At 43.6% G+C, this 20425-nt stretch overlaps 1 protein-coding gene across 1 annotated transcript in view; it reads right to left on the bottom strand.

The window, feature by feature from the left end:
- tyw1 (tRNA-yW synthesizing protein 1 homolog) overlaps positions 1-20425 on the bottom strand; it is a 52907-nt gene continuing 32482 nt past the window's right edge. The window contains exons 15-16 of the mRNA XM_079165632.1: positions 7564-7731; positions 1-1543 (exon numbers count right to left, since the gene is read on the bottom strand). Of these exons, the coding sequence (XP_079021758.1) occupies positions 1322-1543; positions 7564-7731 (390 nt within the window). The 3' untranslated portion in view covers positions 1-1321. The remainder of the gene's footprint in view (positions 1544-7563; positions 7732-20425) is intronic.

Below are 20425 nucleotides of genomic sequence, written 5' to 3' on the forward strand. Positions count from 1 at the left end.
ACATTTATTACAGTGATGGATCCCCACACCTGCTGTTCCTCCCAACAGGGAGTCAAAACCAATCAAAACAGACTTAAACGTTCACATCTGAATTTACATTCAAATAAAAAAAAAAAAGAAGTTAAATGATTTTTACATCTAGATTTACTAAAATATCAGTAAAGGCTTTATTCTGGCATGCAATATGAAGCTACATACTCGTACCTGATCCTGTAGATCAGACAGCGGTACGTTGAGTTTATTCATATTTGTGCTGAAGAGCTGGGAGACGATACGAGACTTGACCTGAGAATACGGTGTTCTAAATTTTGTGTTCAGAGATGAATTTTGATTCATTCTTACTCAAACTGCAATAAAAAACTGTAATAAATTACGGTCCCTTTTAGCGGCTTTACCTACTTTATTATATTAGATGACGTTTTTTGTTTTTTTTAAATGTCATCCTTCGGTAGTGCAGCTCAAATACGGCAAAACCGGTAACAGTCATATCCAAAATGTTCTCATAGTTTACGATATCAAGTTATTAAAAAAACTATATTATGATTATTCTTTTTAAAAAAACATTGTCCACTTATCTACAGCAAACGTGTCAGAACGACAGAACTATGTGTAAAAAGCTGCGATTTAGTCTTCCATCCCGGCTCAGAGCGCTGAAACCAAGCAAAGCCGACCCTGCTGGGAATGTGCAACTGTGCAAAACATAAACATTTTTAAAAAGCACAAAGAGAGCGATAAGAAGCCGGACCCTCCCAGCGGAAGCCTTGAAGCCTTTCTTTCCCCACCCAAGTACATACAAGCTAATGAGTAGCGGGACGGCTGTCAGAGAGAGTGGAGAAGAGCTATACTCATATGCTAATCGTGTCAGCTGCCTAACTCCAACCTAGATTATTAAGAAAAAATGTCAGAAATGATGATGGTGATGAAAACCACTCCCAGGTTGAATATAACAGTGTAAACCCTCCCAAGTGCTGCCAGATGGTTCTACGGATCAAAGCCGTTGACATTTATAATAATGACTCCTTCAAAGAGAAAGAGGGGAGTATCAACGATCTATGAGCATACAGGAAGCAAGAGAAGCCCTTAAAGTGAATGTGAAGGGGAATGTCTAAAACATATGTTGAAAGCAATTGATTCGGACAGTTTTTGGCTGATCAAGCCAATGAAACGACAGATCCACATTAAAGAAAAAATTAAAAGAAGGACAAAGAGTGTGAGTGAGAATGAGGGCAGCTAAGGACAGGAAACTCAACGAGGATAAACATTGAACCCTACTTTGTAAATTGGTCCCCGCTCTATTCATCCTCTCTCTCTCTCACATCAATCAGCATCCTGAAATGTCTTTGGTTTTGTGGCGCCGTTGGAAGCGCGTGTCGACGGGGTCGAAGCCTTGCTCGCTGGCTCCGAACAGAGCCCAGCGGGGAGTCTTGGCCATGTAGTCCAGGGCCGAGAAGCCCCGCTGTCCCCCGCTCTCCTCTTGAACCTGGACCAGCTCCTGGAAGCGCTCGTAGTCGATCCACGTCCACCACTCGCCATCCACCTTGAACTGAAAGAAGGGAGGGGGGGGACAAACAAGGCGGTGGAAGATGAGTAAGCGGCGGCCATCCGAGTAGTGTTTGTGGAAACCTGCAACCTTTTTAAAGAATTGAAGACGTTTGTAATGATAACTGGACAGATCTTGGACAGAGTAAGGGAACACAAAGTAACAGAATGGAAAGATACCGCCGCTGCTTCTATTCTTCAATGAGCCTTTGGAACAACAACTAAATATTTCAGCACCGATGCTGCAACGGACGTGCTTCTATTCTATTTTTAAGTATCGCATTAGAAAAGCTGTATGGAAACGTCAAAATAAAAACGTAAAAAGTAAAAATGAGGTTTTCTAAAGGTGCTCGTAAGCACTAACACTTTCGTCCACAGGGAGCGCCAAAATCCACACAAAATGAAAGTTCCTCATAGTAGCTTCAATCTGAAAAACTTTATAAAGGACCTGCACATTTACAAATGAATGCAAAGCAATACGCTCAGATACAGAGGGAGAAATAAATGGACAAACGCTGGGGGAAGTATCGCTTGTGTAGCAAAGTGATCAAAGAGGCCCACGGTGCTGATAGAGCTTCTCGCTCTTCAATCAGCTTACTGTTAGTTACGTCTTTAAATTCCACATCCTCTCTTCTCCTCAGATCTCTCCTATCAATCACTGCTACGCCTTCACCCGCCATCCATCTCGCTAAAGAGGGAAATAAATGGACAGAAGGAGCCGAAAAGTGTGTGAGTGAACTGTGAGAGAGTGAGTGAGAGAGTGAGTGAGTGAGTGAGTGAGTGAGTGAGTGAGTGAGTGAGAGAGCGAGTGAGCGAGTGAGCGAGTGAGCGAGTGAGCGAGTGAGCGAGTGAGCGAGTGAGCGAGTGAGTGAGAGAGCGAGTGAGCGAGTGAGTGAGTGAGTGAGTGAGTGAGCGAGTGAGTGAGTGAGAGAGAGACCAGCTTGAGCTTTTGACTGTGACGGAAAAGCCTCAAACATCATTCTGCCTCTCTAATCCTGCTTGTGCTCCCAAACCAGCGAACAGGGGTGGAGAGCGTGACCTCTACTTTCCCAGCATGCAACTGTGCTCTCCAGTCGATACCATACCATACTTCCCTTGTTGTCTGCAGAGATGGGAAAGACTGAGAGGAAACGGAGAGCAAGCAAAGCCGGCATTAAATACAAAACAACCTTCTCCTCTGAAGTCAGGCGCCTGCTGTGGCAGCTTGTAGCGCCTTGATGACTTTAACCGGCCATGCATTTGGTTTAAATCATTTGTGACTGGGTGCAAAGTGGTGCTGGGTCGTCTCTCAGGGACGACTGTTGTGCTTTTAGCTCTCAGCTTTTAGCATTTTAAAGGTTGGTGGCTCCGGACCCCCGTGTGCGCGCCGCGGCTTCCTTAAAATCCTCAGACTTACGGCCAACTGTAGTTCACACGACGGGAGGGGAACGGAGCGCCAGCGTTACATCACTGACGTTCTCAGAAGAGCAGCAGCTCAAAAAGGACACAAAATGCAGTCATGAAGGACTAGCATTTATTCACCAAGCGAAAGACTGAGGGGATGGCGGCCCGCCGAGGGAGTCGAGGCGCTGAGCGTTTTGAGCGCTAGCCATTTTGCGGCCGTTAAGAGAGCAGCGACCCACTGCATTGCTGATGAGGCCTGAGAAAGAGGGGGAGGGGGGGGGTAATGATTCTAGTAATGAGAGAGGAAGATATTTGTTCGGTCGGCATCTTGGCAAAAAATGTCGGCCTCTAGGCAACAAAGCGAAGCTGTGCCATCTGCGGCGAGAACGCGGCGGCCTGTTGTTTTCACTCACGGAGCCGATCAGCGAGGACGGCTTCTCCTCCGAGCAGCGCGGGAGGCGCCCTCGTGTGCTGTATGAGCATAGGTCAATGAGCCGTGCAGTACTTTCACACACATTCACAGGGAACTAATGGAAGGCCATCACGTCTCATCTCAGTCTGCTACACTGCAGAGATTTGCTCTGTAAATTACATTTCCCCATGCTGTCATTAGAGAAACAACAAGACGACACTTTGATTGAAATATTTTTCGTGTGCCGCATGTTGTCGGCATACAAGAGATTCAAATAATTTCAGACTGCCACCCAACATTTGGTTTCAAAGCCAATGTCCTCTTCTCGTCTATAAGCAGGGACACAAACATCCACCCAAGAACAAAAAGCTGCCTTCCTGCCATGTTGTTCAGACCAGCGCCAAGTGTGGAAAAGCCTTTCACTTAATGCCATCAAGTTGTTATTACGAGTCAGTGGAGAATTTCTCCCATGTGGTGAAAAACACTACAGACCTGTCAGCAAAGTGGTGACGAACCAATTGATTCAACCAACTGAGAAAGATATATATATATATATATATATATCTACACTGTATCTGGTATCTAACTATGGCAAATAGCTTGAAATAATGCATGCTCTTATTTTGTAGTAATGAGAGGTGTTCCTGTTATTCCCATTCTACTGACATGGAATGAATGCAGCAAGAGTGCAGGTAGTTAGGGTTAGACGAATAGTCTACGAATAGTCGACTAATTGATTTGTCAATTTTCAGAAATGAAAAAAAAATTTGGACAATCGTTTTGTATTCTAATTTTTTGTGCAAAATGGCAGAAAATGCAGTTTTCAGCCCCTCAAATATGGAGCTTTCCTGCTTTTTATCGTATTGAACCGAATATCTTTAGGTTTTGGAGTGTTAAAACAAGATGTTAGAAGACATTCCTTTGGACTTTGATGGACATTTTTCCCTATTTTCTGTCACTTTAAAGATCAAACGATAAAAAATAACCGCTAATGAAAATATTCAGTGAGTTGCAGCTCTTGTTAGAAGCTTGTTGGAACAGATACAAAACTAAAAGTGTCATGGTCCGTCAGCTAGATTTCTGATGCATATTTAAAGACATTTTTGTCCCTTATAGGAACAAGAAATATGAATAAATCTAACAGGATGCTTGACTGCAAAAAGGGACGCCTTCACTTGGACTTTGAAACACCACAGGTCGACTGATTAGAGAGTCAACAGGGTTGAGACGGATGGAAGAGGACGGAGGATAAGGACGAGGGAAGGAGAGACGAAAGAAGGGAAGATGAAAGAGAGAAAAGGCTGGAAGAGAAAGTAGAACGAGGGGCGAGAGAGGTAGAGACATGCCCGTCAACGAGAAGATCCCTAATGATGATGATGTGTCAGTGCAGGGAGGATCTATCGCTGCTCTCACACACACACACACACACACAGCTCTGATGTCTTTTAAGGGACAACATCAAACAGTGATATCGTCCAACTGGAACTAGAAGATCTGAGGACAGTGCAGTAAGCGCACGCGCACGCGCACACGCACACGCACACACACACACGAAACCAGTGTGCTTTCCTGTGATGCATTATAAACACTGCTGTTATGTAAGTTAACATGAAAAAAACTAGGAGGACTTGATATTCTGGATTCTCTTCCTGCTGAGACTGTGTTGCACGAACAGACACGCAACAGAAAAACATCAGACTCTCCGTTCGCAGAAGGAAGCTAAAAATGCCTCTAGTTTCCAAACTGCTGGATTATTGATGACCGCCCAAAAAAAAAAGAGTAAGTGAGTCAATGTAAGTTGTCAAAAACAAAAAAAAAAGATAGATGCTGCTTCAGAGCAGCGAGCACTAACACTGCGATCTGCGTGACTGAAAGCAGGAAGTGGAGCGATGTGATGAGAGCGTACATTAAGAAACGGCGACAGTTGTAGGCGAGAAGGTGCAAATGAAGTGAGCGGCTGCACAAACGGTCCCTGTTGCCTTTGTGTTGGTGAGAGAACGATAGAGGGATGCAAAAGGAGACAGAAGAGGAAAGAAGAGAGGGGGGAAAAGAGGAAGGTGGAATCAATTCTGTGAAATATTGATCGAGTGTCCTTGCTGGTGTGTGAGGAATAAAGTGAACAACTGGATGTTTAACACCTCTTTTGTATCAGGCAAGTGTGTGTGTGTGTGTGTGTGTGTGTGTGTGTTTGTGTTTTCAAGAAGGTAATGATAGTGATGATAGTGACGATGACGATGATGATAGTGACGATGACGATAGTGACGATGACGATGATGATAGTGACGATGATGATGTTTGCGTTCAGGGCCTACATGTCAGCTCATCTGTGTAACCAGGGGCCTCATTGCAGAAGCCTCCTACGTCTGAAATCCATCTTCTCTCAGTTTAGGGAGAACTTTTGGTTTTACAGAAAACATGTTTCTTAACTTTGTTCATGAAAATATAATCCCATCTCATTTTAAGAAGGTAATAAGCGATTACAGAACCGTCCTAGTTTAGGTATTTCCCTAGTTAGGAATCCTAAATTAGTCCTAAATTCAATGTTTTTATTTTTAATTGCAGCAGCACTGTTGGTAGGTCTGTATGCCGATGAGTATGAAGACAGGAAACAACATTAATGCAGAAATATGACGTTTGAAAGGCTACTCAGACTGTATAGTGACGATTTAATTTTGTATTAATGGGTATATATATATATATATATATATATATATATATATATATCCACTGACACAATGAGTAGCCTACCGATAAGACACTGGCAGTCTGGTGTCCATTGTAAAAATAGATACAGGACAAGTGTAGAAAGTGTACAAGGATTTCAGATAGAGTCTCATATCTCAAAGTTTCAAATCACACACATTTAGGCTCCTCTATGCGATCTTCTTTTGATAACTAATGGAATAATTAATGTATTCTTCTTTTACTTCCATTCACTGAGCTTCCCCTGAAACCGCTTGGAGCCGTTTTCTTGTGATTTTTTTGCTTCTCGGAAAAGTAACTCTTGCAGCATTTTACACGAAAACATAAAATAAGCTCCGACACCGTGTAGTAGAAAACTAAACAACCAACATGATGTGGCTTCTTTCTCTCTCCTGTTATCCCTCCAGGCACTGGAGCACCCAGAACGAGAGGAAGAGCCCACAGAGCTAAATCAATCTGGAAGAAGTCCCGTGAAAACAGAGCTCCAGTAAATAAAAACAAAGGAGGATTAGGAGTACACTAAACTTTGATTACACATCAAGCACAATGTTCAATGTGTGTGTGTGTGTGTGATAGAGAGGTGCGGCTGTCAGAGAGCGCCAACATGGCAACTCATCATCATTCATTCATTATTGATTGACAGTTGTCCTGGCAGAGCCCACCACCGACTGATACTTTCTGGGGCGAGTGAGGAATAAACCGCTCTGATAGTTGCAGATTTCTAAAGGAAAGCAGAGAGGAGACTAAATGAGATAAATAATAAAACAAGGCTTTAAAAAAAAAAACTAGGAACCTGCAGCGAGTTTCTGAGCTGTCTGGAAAGCCTCTCTGAAAGAAAATGGAGATGGAGGATGTGTGCGTTTGTGTCTGAAAAAGAGCTGCCGCAGAATAAACCCCGATGCAAAGCGGATCACCACGTTATTCATTATTATGTGTGAGGAGGCTCGTGCTGCATCCACCGTCTGAGTCCATGGGCAACGTGGATAACTTAAAAACGTGCAAAAACAGTGAGCTGCACTTAATACGGTCAGCAAAGTGAGTGCACAGTCTACACCGTAACGTTTAACATTAAAACAGTTTCTTTATTTAATTGTGCGAATTCTGGTTCACCTTCACCAGTAGAAGGTAAAGTAGCCTGTATAGTAGCCCCGACAGTATAAACGCATCCTACTATGGCCAATATTTAGTTTGACCTGACGATTTAACCAAAGTTGATGCAGCAAACTCACTTGATATTAAGAGTAAAAACAGGAGAAACTCGTCTCATAACCAAACTAGAGAAGTCACGATCTCTGCCAGGTGTGTGTGTGCAGCGACCACTGCTGTCATGTTGGATTGAATGGACACATTCCACCATTTAGACGGCGAGATTTTATTCTTCCACTCATGCGTCTCATGTAACGTACGCTCTCTCATTTTACGAGCCAGTCCTGCTGTGTGTTAAGCTCAAACGTTAGGGCTCACTGTGTTCGATTGGTTCAGAGTGCAGATATGGTGTACGACCCTCTGACGCCGAGCTCTCTTACCTTAGTGTGCGCGATGAGCAAACAGTTGGAGTGCTCGTGTTCGCAGGCGATCTCGTACTGAGGCAGCATGTCGGCCAGCTGCTGGACGAAGGCGACCACTTCCTGGTGCCAGGGGACGTTGGCCATGGTCAGAGTGCTGGCGGCGCTTTCCCCGCAGTACGTCACTCCCTGCACACACATGAGCACGGGGTCAGGGACAGAAAACAGCACAGAAGAGACCAAAGGGGCTTTGCAATTCACTCAGCCGTGGAAAAGAGCAACTCTGCAAGTAACAGGCCGGACCTGTACTGGACTTTTGGGCCTGATGAGAATATATATAGAATACATACATAACATAACATATAGAATATCACTTCTACGTGAGGGATAATTCAAAGGTTCACTTTTAGTATCAAAGATAACAGTAACCTTAATAGTGCATTTGAGACATCAAACCTAATAATGTACCGATACATTACCACTAATGAAGATATAATAAGATGTAACTTTTGTGCTTCTATTGTGATATATATATATATTTATATATATAGTCTTGGGTGTATGACTAAAAGGCTTCACACAGCAGCAGCTTGAGAGTTGACATGCATCGTCCCATTCAGCGGGTGTGAGAAATGGAGTAGGAAGCGGTAAACCATCTGGCCTCGGCCATGAAAATCAATCAGGCTGGACGCTGAGCGCTTTCTGATCAATAGCGGCTGTGCTGTGGTTAAAAGCCATGAAGCGGGAGAGAGGCACCAAGAAGGAGAACAGCAGCTCCCCATGGCAGAGACAAACTATTGACGAGTTGTGGGCGGTGAGCAGAAAGGTGTGAGGGGGGGGGGGGGGGGCTTTGATGCCCGCTTCGTATGAACTGAAGGACTCTGCAGGAGGCTCCACACCAGAACCCTCTGATATCCAAGGATCATTTATTGTCATTATGCAACACAGGGATGCACAACGGTATTCAGTTGTAGCCCATTTGTAACACAACAAACAGTGGTACATTCCTGTAGTGCTTTTTATTTTATTTGCGTCACGAGGAACGTAAACAGCAGCAACACAGACTATTATCGGGGCGGATGAAATGGCCGACATCTTCACATTAAAAATTCAACATGAGGAAAACATTGTCCATCAGCTTTAACTGCGTTTGAGCCCCAAGCACCATGATGTAAACACAGAGACCACCGGAGTCCTGATCTCTCTCCTGCTGTCCGCCCGTCGGGTGCAGCTTGATCCTGGACCACGATGGATCCAGGTCTCACACACACACACACACACACACACACACACACACACACACACACACACACACACACACACACACACACACACACACACACACACACACACACACACACACACACACACACACACACACACACACACACACACACACACAGCTGTAATGGAGCCAAGGCAGCAGCTGCTACTTCGCTACCGTAATTCTCTGAAGTGTTGTCCAGAAAACACAGTCTGATCCTCACCCAGTAGGCTCATGGAAGAAACACAAGAGGAGTGTGTGTGTGTGTGTGTGTGTGTGTGTGTGTGTGTGTGTGTGTGTGTGTGTGTGTGTGCATGTTTGAGGAATAAAATGTTTGTGGGCATGTTAACGATGAAGCATTTAGCCATTCTCCATTCTGTCTTTGTGTTACTGTATAATCTCTAAAAAGAAAAAGTGGATGTAGAGAAACCGATACTAGCCCATTGCTCCAGTGAGCCTTCATAATCAACCTCTGCTGCACAGCTTTACGCCCCACGTACTGCATCATATTCCAGTCTTGCTCTGAAATAATCTTTGATGAAAACCAATGAAAGACCGGAGGTTATAAGCCCCATTAGCCAGAATTGTACTGAGATACAGTCATAACTCGATAGTTACTGTTACTGAGAGCAGTGGTGCTAATATATGAAAATATAAATAAGATAAAACCATACACAAAAATATTAAGTTCTGCTTTATTACTTCGTTGTCATTGCATATCTCATTTATTTACATGCATCTTTTTCTGAGATCGTTAAAACTGTTTTACAAGGCCATGAAAAAGGACCCAGTGGATCTTCCCTCTTCATCCTGCAGCACTATTCTGGCAAATAAATCTCTATTCACTCTGGGAAGTTGAACTGTTCTGAACACTGAAAAAATGTAACGACCAGGGAAGATGAAAAACCAGATGTTTCACCAGATATAACTCCAACAATCTGATTGCTGAGGCCGGTGTCCCAAATCAAATAATGGACTTTATACCCATGAAAGAAGTGGTTTGTCTGAGGAAACTCACTCCTCCTTTTGCCTCTTTACTCGTTTTCCTCTGTGGCAGAAAAAACATTCTTACAACTTTCTTCCATTGGCCCGGCTACTTCACATCTATTTGACCCGTCCACCCGGTGGCCTAAGGGGATCTCTGCATCCAGTCGTGAACTGCAGCCGTTTCTTCAGTAAGTTCACCACAGACCTCTCTGCAGGAGCTGCTTGTGAATTCACCGCGCGGTGAAACTTAACACAAGCAGAAAGTGAACCGCATCTTTAGGGGTGTGAGAGTCAGAGAGAAAAAGGGTGCTGCTCGGGGCGGCGCTGGACAGAAATGATGAGGGACCATGGTGTTATCAGCCTCGCCCGGAGGCCCCGCTGAATAAAAGATTAACTATCCGGGACTCGGTATATACATCACCGGGAATGGGCCAGTCGTGGGGAAAGAGCGTTAGGAAAAGATCTCGGCGATATACGGAGGGAATGAATGAACTGTATCGTTGAGGACGTTGTCAGAGAGCACACATAACCTACGTGTTTCGCCTTTAATGGACGTTATAAAGGCTGATCGTCAAAGCCCCCCCCTCACTGTGCACAGAGCAAAGCCGTGTGCGTTTCACCTAATTTATCTCTGTACATTTACAACCTAGCCCAACACCGTCTACCTCTCCCCCTTTCAGGGATCCATTTCCTTGCTGGGCGAGTGAGGGGCCGGTGGCAGCTAAGTGGTATTGATGCGACACCGACATGATTAAGCACACATCGGACAACAACTGGACGGAGGACAGTAAATTGCACAGGATGAATGTGTTCCACCGTGTAAGATGACGGACTAATAATTAATGGGTCAATAACAAAAGGTTACTACTGCTGGTGACGGGGGACAAACATCCCCACGCTATACATCATATCTGCAGACCAACACTTCACCTTAGAGAATACACAACTCATATCAATCTAATGTATAGATAGAGATATTGAGGTATATATAGATTTATAGAGCGATTGAGATATATAGATAATATATATTGCACGCAACAGCGTGGCTAATAACTGTCCCGTACAGGGGAACTGGGAACTCAGTTGCTTGTTTGGCTCATACAGCTGTTTGGCTCATACGCACTGTATGAGCCAAACAGCTGTCAATAAATGATAGCTTCAACCTGTTTATCGGTGATCGTTGAAGCCGGGCGGCTTGTTAGGCACTTGAACCCCAGCATGCACACTAAAACTGCTGGTTAACAGTTAATGATCGGTTATCGATCAGAAAAAAACCCCAAAATTAGCATCCCTAATAGAAATAGAGAGCGATAGGTAGGTAGAGATAGAGATAGACAGAGATTGTCCTGAACATTAAACCAACCTGAAACCGGGTCAGATAGGACATGAATTCCACACGTCCGCTTGCCACAAAATCAGCTGTTCCCTGTGACTATGAGAGTTTAGCCCACATTTTCTAGAGTTAGATAGATAGATATAGTCCGTAGATAGATGCAACACTTGGGTTTTCCTTTTATTTATTTGTTACCCATCTGTCTGTATAGAGTTAGGAGAAACCCACTCAACATTGTGAAAGAATGGTTCCAATGCCCCAAAAAACAACTCCAGGAGTAAACTTAAATGACAATTAAGGCTGAAAATCGACAATGACATTTGTTGCCTTTTCAGATGCTTTTTATTTTCGCACCAAACTATCATTTATAATTCCTTTCTTTATGGCAGTGTGTATTAAATCTGACTTCATCTCCAGCTAAATTGAAACGCAGCAGATCAACGTTGAACTACACAAACAAAGGAGACCTCATATCCTGTATTTGAGCTTTTTCCTACATTAGCTTTGATGGAATTTACCAACTGTTTTTAAAAATATTTGTCCCAATAACTTAGTTTCTATGTCTCTAATATTCAAACTGTGACCTCTGACAAAACTATTTTCTCCCTCGAGTTAGACTTCAGACCAGAGATGTCAGTGAATTTGCATCTGGAATAATTTCCGTCTAAATTTCGACCTACCTTGAGATTCATTTTTGTAACGGTCAAAGTCATGTCTGATAATGATTACCATTATGTTGCGTCTCTGAAGCATTTTGTTACCCTCGTTATGTTGCATAGTTTACTTTATTATTGCCATCTAAGCCATACCACGGAGCTGACGCTGATGCCCTGGTCTCCCATCAGTCAGGGCTAATTTGAGATAGAGCGACTCCCTCCATCACACTGCCACCAGTCCATCCGGGGACACGCTAATTACTGAGCTCACGATGCTGCGGTCGATAGCTTGCCCGAAGCTCAGCAGCCAGAGGGGCTCGTCTGTTCAGTAAAGAACGATGCGCTGCTCATAGGCAGCAGGAAGGGAAGAGGAGGGGCCAGAGCCATTTAGAGATGAAAGGCTAGAGAGCGATGAGAAAGAGAGGGAGTGTTCAGCCCGACAGCGACCTTTTATCTGTTGCCAGTGAGACCGATTAAGTAATTGATTGTCAGGATTAGAGGAAGATTTTACTCTGATTTTCACCGTCCTGAAGGTCAGACTTTGAGGAAATGAAACACTAAATACAATTTATGAAGACAAGGAGATTAATCTTTACCAACTGTAGACCTGGGTTTTGGACAAATGCCAGGCCAAAGGACGGTATGAAATATGACAATTAAACACATTGCGGCATCATCGCCAAAATGATCATTTGCGAGAGAGTAGCGCTGAAACGCCATTAATCTCTTCATTTATTTTTTGTCTATTAAATGTCAGAAAAGGGTTAAAACCGGTTAATGGGCGGGTCCATTCATTCTAAGGTTTTATATAGTGATGTAGCTTCCTAGTGGTGTTCCTCATGTATTCAAATCTGAACATTCAAATTTTGGTGGACGTACATACGTTTTAGCGTTAGAATGCCATTTTCCCAAAGTGCTTCTAAAAACCTTTTCCCACACGACTTGACGTTGGTTTCTGCATGACGATACAAACATACATACACATCCATAGTCATGTATTACCCACAGTAATTAAGATGGCGGTAGGCACGTTCCCAGTTTAATGAAGCAGACAGAAGTCCGGGCACGGAAGCTAAGCAATTTACTGCTGTGGACACCTCGTTAGTTTGGATCCAAATGTCAAACTAACTACCCGATCGATCGAGGCAGCGGCAGACCTCTGTGTGCTGCGAGGTAAAATTACTGTTTTTGTTAATGGAGTCTTGTGGTTTTAAAGATATAACAGCTAAATTCTGAATGAAATGAAATGTAGTATTGTTACTTACATCTTCTCCGTCATAATTTTAGTATAAACAATAATGGAACTATACCTGAGATTAATGACATGGTCAAAGCATCCTATTTGTGGTCCAGCAGCTCCAACAGCATTGACTATATTCCTGGCATTGTCAGCAGTCACAGGAATAGTTACGTTAGCTCGCTCCAACTTCACGCTTCCACTGCTTCTGTCATCTCTGGAGCCAAATTTTCGCTAGTGTAACTCTCAAGTGGGCGTGTCTGCAGAACGTGGCTCTTCAACTCCCATTCAGTGGTCAGGTAATGTACCGTTAGTCAGGTAGCTTTGTGTAGCCCTCGACGTACAGGCATCCGTTGTCAGAGCAACAGTGAGTGCCTCGGACATTTGATTCTCCACTTGTGCTTTTGTTTTCTTGTACAAAGCGGGAATTACGGTTTGGCTCGTGAAGGAATTGTGTAACGGTGCTCAATAACATTCAGCAGGTTCATAAAGCGTTTTCCACTACAGAGTCCGGTCTCATGTCCGCGGCTATAAATGTACCAATGGCCGTGGCGATTGCTTTAGCCCTGTTCGAATCGGCAGGGAACAGCTGCTTAAATGCTTCGGGGAGAGTTTGAAGTGGGTGTGCTGCTCCAGGTTTTCGTTTAGTTCCACCCACTGCCACACTGCGGTGATGTCGGCGTAAATGGGTGAACATGTTTGAGGTGTTCCCACTGATGGAACCGATGGAACCTACACTCTTATAGCAAATGCGACATACCGTTGTTTTTTTATCCACCACTCTCTCGCCATCGCCCTCATAGTTCAAAGAGAAACCAAAGTGGCTCCAAACACCAGACCTGTAGGCCGTTGGAGGATCTTCTATTTCTGGTCTATTACTAGCCATATTGCACCGAGCTAGCTTCGTGCGCAAAAGTGCCCGACTGGAGTAGAACGTTTTTCTTGCTGTCTGTTATGTCATGTGTGTTGCCAGTTTGAGAACAGTGGCTCCACCGAAAACATATTTCCCACAATTTTAAGCTTCTGCAGTTTCCAAATGCACTAGTATTATTAAAACGTATTGTTCGGTTCATCATGCGTACCGAACTGTGAGCCTCGTACTGAACGGTTCAATACGAATGCATGTTTGGTTATAACCCTAGTAGACATACAACATCCTTTGAGTTATTTCCAAACGTATCTGCTAATGTCGACTGAGCTAGTGCTAGCGTTCACATTAAAACATAACCTTATTAATTAGCTTACCGTGGCAACCTACTTCACTGCTTTTTGTTATCTGCTGAGTGGGCGTGTCCATTTCAAAAACTCGGAAAAGAAAGCAGGTTGACCCGCTCTAAGTTCTGAAATTACTTTTGTGTAAACCTCAGAGATATTAACATCACAATGACGTAAAAACAGGGAAGCAGCAAATATTTACATAGGAGAAGATGGAACCAGCAGTCAGTTCAGCTGCTTATTGGTATCCATCTTCATATCCTCCAGGACATAAGAAAAATGTCAGGATTGATTTGTTCTGCTCTTTTTCTCTCTTTGTGTAAAAAAAAATAAATACCAGAAGCAGTGCATGAACAAAGGGGAAAATGTAAGTGCAGCTTAATAATATTAACATCTCAGTTCCTGTGTAAAATCTGTGTGCGCTCCCCGCAGACACATTTGATGGGTATCTCCAATCCTATCCAATCCAATGCTCCCTGCTGTCTTGTTAGTGCTGTGCTCTCTCTGATATAACGAAATGCCATGTGGATCAATACACACTCCTACGAGAAATCTTTAATAGAAAAGCCAGCGAAGTCTCTAGATTCAGAAGTGTGTGTGTTTTTTCCCACCCATTAACATCACATCATAAACCCCGTCATTAAGCCAAGACTTTCTTTGAGCAAGTTGTTGATTATTTAAGTAGCAATAAAGCGGACCATGTAAGTGGGAAAGATTAGCTTAATGTAGAGGAAAGAAGGAGAGGAGATGGGGATCCTTTAATTGCCACACAGCTGGTCGAAATCATTTTTGCGCAGATTGCAAAAAAATTGCTTTGACATTTACAACACATTTAAACACAGAGCACAAGCTCTCACAAGCAGAGAGAGAAGGATAGGCGGAAGTAAACAGAAATGAGCCGAACATGGGTGCATCACTACACCACAGACGTGAGGCAGACTTAAAGATGCTAGATACCAGATTCTCTGCTCATGTGGACATTACTCCACTGTCTTTTACCATGGCGGCAACCTCCGGTTTTGTCGAGTGAAGCTGATGCGAAAATGTCTTAAAACCTTCATTCTCTCTACTGACCAGCAGGGGGCAACTCCTCTGGTTGCAAAAAGAAGTCTGATTGTATAGAAGTCTATGAGAAAATGACTACTTCACACTTGATTTATTCCCTCAGTAAACATTGTGAACATGGGTTTATGGTCTCACATCCGTTCATCGGTTGCAAAAAAAAAATATCAGACTGCTGTAATCCAAGATGGCAAATCACAAAACAATGGGCGACGTCATGATGACTACGTAACTTCTTTTATACAGTCTAAGGCAGGGGTCCCCAAACTTTTTCCTGTGAGGGCCACATCACTGAACATATCGTTTGACCTAGGGCCCGATTATAGGGGGGGGGGGTGGGTACGTGCGTGCTACTCGCAGGTGAGCGACTGTTGCATCGTGCGCACGGATCGGGGCGGAACACCGCCGTGCGCGATAAAGAGAGCAGGGGAATTGAAAACGCGCGACCATGTAGTGACAGACATGACATGCCGGCGTGTAAATAAATTAAGCACAAGTACTCGTCCTTCAAGCTCCGGTCTCTCGGCTCTTCTACTTCTTCTACTCTTCTACTTCTACAGGGTGCGCGCATGACAGCTCTCATCTCGTTCGCCCCCTGGTGGTTGGCTGATTCAGGAAGCGTTTGATTTGATATGTAGCAGAGCACGTATTTTAAACGTCAATATCGCAGACGATCATGCTCATTTAATCGTGGCAGCCAAAATCGTGATCGCGATTAAAATTCGATTAATTGTGCAGACTGAAAAAAAATCATAATGCGTCTCTGGTATTGTTCAGGGGGCCGGACCAAATGTGGAGGCGGGCCGCATCCGGCCCGCGGGCCGTAGTTTGGGGACCACTGGTCTAAGGTGTTTACATAGCAAATAGTTATTTGCCGTTCTATTAATGCTCTGAATATTCTATATTGCTCCTTTAAATGAAAGAATAAAAGATAAAACAATGAAAGGGTTACCTCGGTAGTTGTTAAGCATATCTTCCCATGTGTTTGTGTCCCAGCGAACGCTGCAGTCGGCAGCCGTCATACAGACTGCAGTGCATTCGCTCGGGTCAACTCCTCACTGTCGATGTGCGTCCACTAAAAGTGCTTGTTTTTGCCAGACTGAAATTGTCATTTTATGTGAGCTGATTTCACCTTGAGCGAGACACACAATAACAAACAGACCGGATCAAGCAAAGGGGCTGCCGTCTGCAGCCTGATCACTCAATACCAGACCAATTTCAAGAATGGTTGTCCCCTTTAGTTTCTTAGACACTAAAACATGGGAATACATGTACATTAATGAGAAACTCTTAGCGTACTGGAGGACCAGCGAGGACGTATTCCTCCATCTGCTGAATCTGTGTGAATTTAAAGTCTTACATACTGGACAATTTGTAAAGCTTGTAAATGCTTTTAAAGTTTTATCTTAATTGACGCTTGCAGGTTTCCCCCGGAAGCATATTTGCAGCTTGAACTGTCACACACCGCTTCCCATTTTGTGTGTGGGTCATGAATGGGTGCAAAGACATGTCACCTGATGGATAATGGACGGACGGAAAGTGACGAGACAAAGAGATGAGGCGAACGCGGCGCGTCTCCGCACACGCAAGAGGAACTAGGACGCAAGATTGATGGGAGGAGACTGGGCTTGTTATTTTTAATATGGGAACATGTTGTCAGGCCAGCAAGATTCCCAAAAACACTTCATTAGTGGGGAAAATGAAAAGCACCTTCTCACATAGCCCGCCACAAACAACCACACAAACACACACTTCTGCCTGTTGGCCCTTCAGAAAGTTGTGTTTTGTTTCCACACCGCATGCTTCGACCCTCCGACTGCAGAGGAACCCCTCATTACAGCGCCGGCTCCCTCGTCTCATTACTTTGAGTAGAAAACCTGTATACTGCTGCAGTTTTCTGACAGTCGGATACTTTTTAGTAGTAAATGTGAATATAAATGTTGGTATGAACGTGTGGCTGTCCGTCTCTTTTTCGCACTGTGATCAACAGTTTGATGTGTTTGAGCACGTTCCATAAAGCTGGGCTAACTGTCCAGAGTTCCTGATCTACTTTATGCATGTATGTGAGGTTATTGAGGGCCAATTTATATGTATTCTTATATACAATATTCGAATAACCGTTTGAATGTATTATGCGCAAGATTTAATTAGGTCATATTCAAATATTTTATCACATTTTAACCCGACACATTCCAATTGACATAACCTTTCTAGGATCTCTAGATCTATGATTGTTGTTATCGGACTTAGATTTCTAATAGCCAATCACAGTCTTCCACATCATCAAACTGGGCTGTTGCTCTGCACTGCTTGAGAATAGCATGCACACTCAAGTATCTTGACTACTTAAACCTGACTCGAGTTAGTCCGATTGTGTGAGCTGTAATTGGCCTTTATGGAACCACTTTAGCCCCGCCTCCTTTGTTAGGTTCACCCAAGTCAGGCTTTGGATTTTAAGCCCCACTTTTCTTAGCTTACTTAAACATGAAATTAACCAAATTAAGGATGCATTTTCATTCTCGATGAAATGTACAAACCCAAGCTGCACAATCTTCAAAATGTGGTTAAATTACACAAAATATTTAGAAATTTGTCATGTGCAGCTACATCACAGATACGTAGGGATTGACGATCATAAAGGTAAATATGCCAGATTTGGAAACGTATACATTTTCCAATGTTAAGCAATCCGTAAAACATATTTTTATTGTTCAGATTAAAGATGACGTAAACCTCGATCTGATCCTTTAAATAAGAAAAAAGAAAAAGTAAATCAGTGTGAACTGTGAGCTCAAGCTTGACACAAGTGTGTTTTATCTTCACCAGTCTGCCACTTTGTTTACTGCAATGCTGGCTCACTGATGATCTGCAGATAGTGCTAAAGTGTCTAGTGTGAACAGTTAAATCAATCGGCTGCCAGATGCAACAACATTATTACCTCCAGTCTTGTGTGCGCCGGCACGTTCTCAACAAAATAAGTTGAGCCGCAACTAATTCTGGTGTGCTGTTATTTCTGCAGCATCAGCAGCATGATGCAACACCGGAGGAAAGGAACGTAGACAGGGAGAGCACATTAACAAGTTGTTCCTGCTGCTCTACAGAAGGAAAAAACTAAATCCATCTCCTGATTAAATGCATATTTTCAATGAAATATTAATGAGTGTAATTACATTTCATCATTATTCTCTCAGAGATGACGGCACTTCAAAAGGCAGATGTCACGGCTGTGCTCTTTTCTACCATCTTTATAAGACTACCAACAGTCTTACATGGCTCAGCATAAGATCCATTATCCACTGATTATGCCCTAAAAGGGAGCGAAGAGCATAACTTCGTAAGTATGGGCCGATATAGAAGCTTACACAAGTGTGATCAGGAAAAAAAACAAAAATGTAAATGAGTAGAGAAACATAAAGGCAAGCGCTTCCATAAATGGTGTATGATGTATCATTTGGACTCTGCTCCTCTCTGTTAAGGTGTCTGTGGGTAAAACAATTAACACAGACAAACAATGCTCCCACTTGCTGCTAGATGAGAGCGTTTGTCCTGGGCAGTTCCCAGGTAGGAATCTGTGCTCCTGTGAGCGGGGCTGCTTAACGGAGAGCATTCAGCTCCGTGATCTGAGCCTGCAAACGTGAAGGTCAAAAGGAAGAAAGAACTGCGATCGCTGGGAGCAGCGGGATCCCAGCGGAGACTGGCCAGTGATGGAACTGGTTTACCGGGTAGTGCGGGGAATTTAAGACGCTCTCCGGAATATGAATGAGAGGATGTGAGGAGGTATTCCCGCGGGAGGGCTCCGTGTGGGAGAGAGGTGCTTCATGCATGGTAACTGTCTGTGAGAACCCTTTCACCTGTTCTTCTGCCTTTGTGGCAGGGCGTTTAGGATGAGGGGCGCGTATAATGAGACACACAAAGGGATGAGTGTGTGTGGTTTTTTTCCTCTTACTAATACCTGAACTTGCCGAGTACCAATTCAATAACATAAAATATAAATTTCCAGTGTCAAAATTTGCCAAATTGCTGACATTTTGCTAGCCACGGCTAACCTTTACACGTCTGCTAGCACCTGCCCGATTGGTACTGCGCATGTGCAACGTAAGCTTACAAGTGAGCCACCTCGCTTCTTCCTCATCTGTCGAGAGTTGCACGTGCTCAGTAGCGATTCGGGCAGGACGTACGAACATACGTGCTGCTGTTGTTTATGTGTAGCGTGAATGAGCAGAGAAATGACGAGGATAACATGATATAGGATCGGTGCATAGACTCGCATACTCACAGATAGCTGATCAAGCATTGTGGGCCGTATCGGAGGCCTTTCTGATACTGGTATCGGAACAACTCTTTTGGGGGGGGAGGCAACATGAGAATGAGCAGATCACCTGTTCAAACCAATTATCTCACACCCCCGCAGAGGAATGAAAATAGAAATCAACTGAATCCCAGCCTAAGTTGACTTCAAAGGTCAGGGCTCCCTCTTATCTCTGCTATCTGAGGTGGAGACCATTAACTGGCCTAATTCAGAGTCTCGGCACTGTTTAAAGGGAACAGAGGATAAAACTGCACCAGACAGCAAATTCACAGCACAGCTTTTTCCAGTGAGGAGGCAGAATACATTATCAAAACAAAGAACTAAAGTTCCTAGTTTGATTATTTTTGTTTTATGCTCAAAGAAAAGATGAACTTAAGGGGGAGGAAGTGCAATAATAAAGAACGGCATCCTAAACAAAAGGGTTACAAAGTGCTTTAAAGTAATGGGGGAAAAGTTCAGAAAGCACCAGATATAGCAGCTATATAGGAAGACACGCACTGCTGAGTCCCTTAATGTCCACAGCTCATTTGGACAAGCTCATTAAAAATTGATTAAAAAAAACATGCTGGACCCACCACAAACAAATAATAATCATACTACAGCACTAAGTATCCGCTGCTGTGCCACCAGACTTCCAAACAGCTCATTTTCCTCTGGCTGTGACACTGCTGAACTCATCCTCCACCCTCCATATATAATAAAGCTTTTCTGCTGTTTTTCTTATGTAGCGTAATAGGACTACACTCTGAATTCCGTTGTGCAACCGTGTTGTACAACGACAAAATAAATAACCTCGTAACCCATGTGACCTTGTATGGGG

The sequence above is a fragment of the Pholis gunnellus genome (assembly GCF_910591455.1).
Source record: "Pholis gunnellus genome assembly, chromosome: 9".
Lineage (NCBI taxonomy): Eukaryota > Metazoa > Chordata > Actinopteri > Perciformes > Pholidae > Pholis > Pholis gunnellus.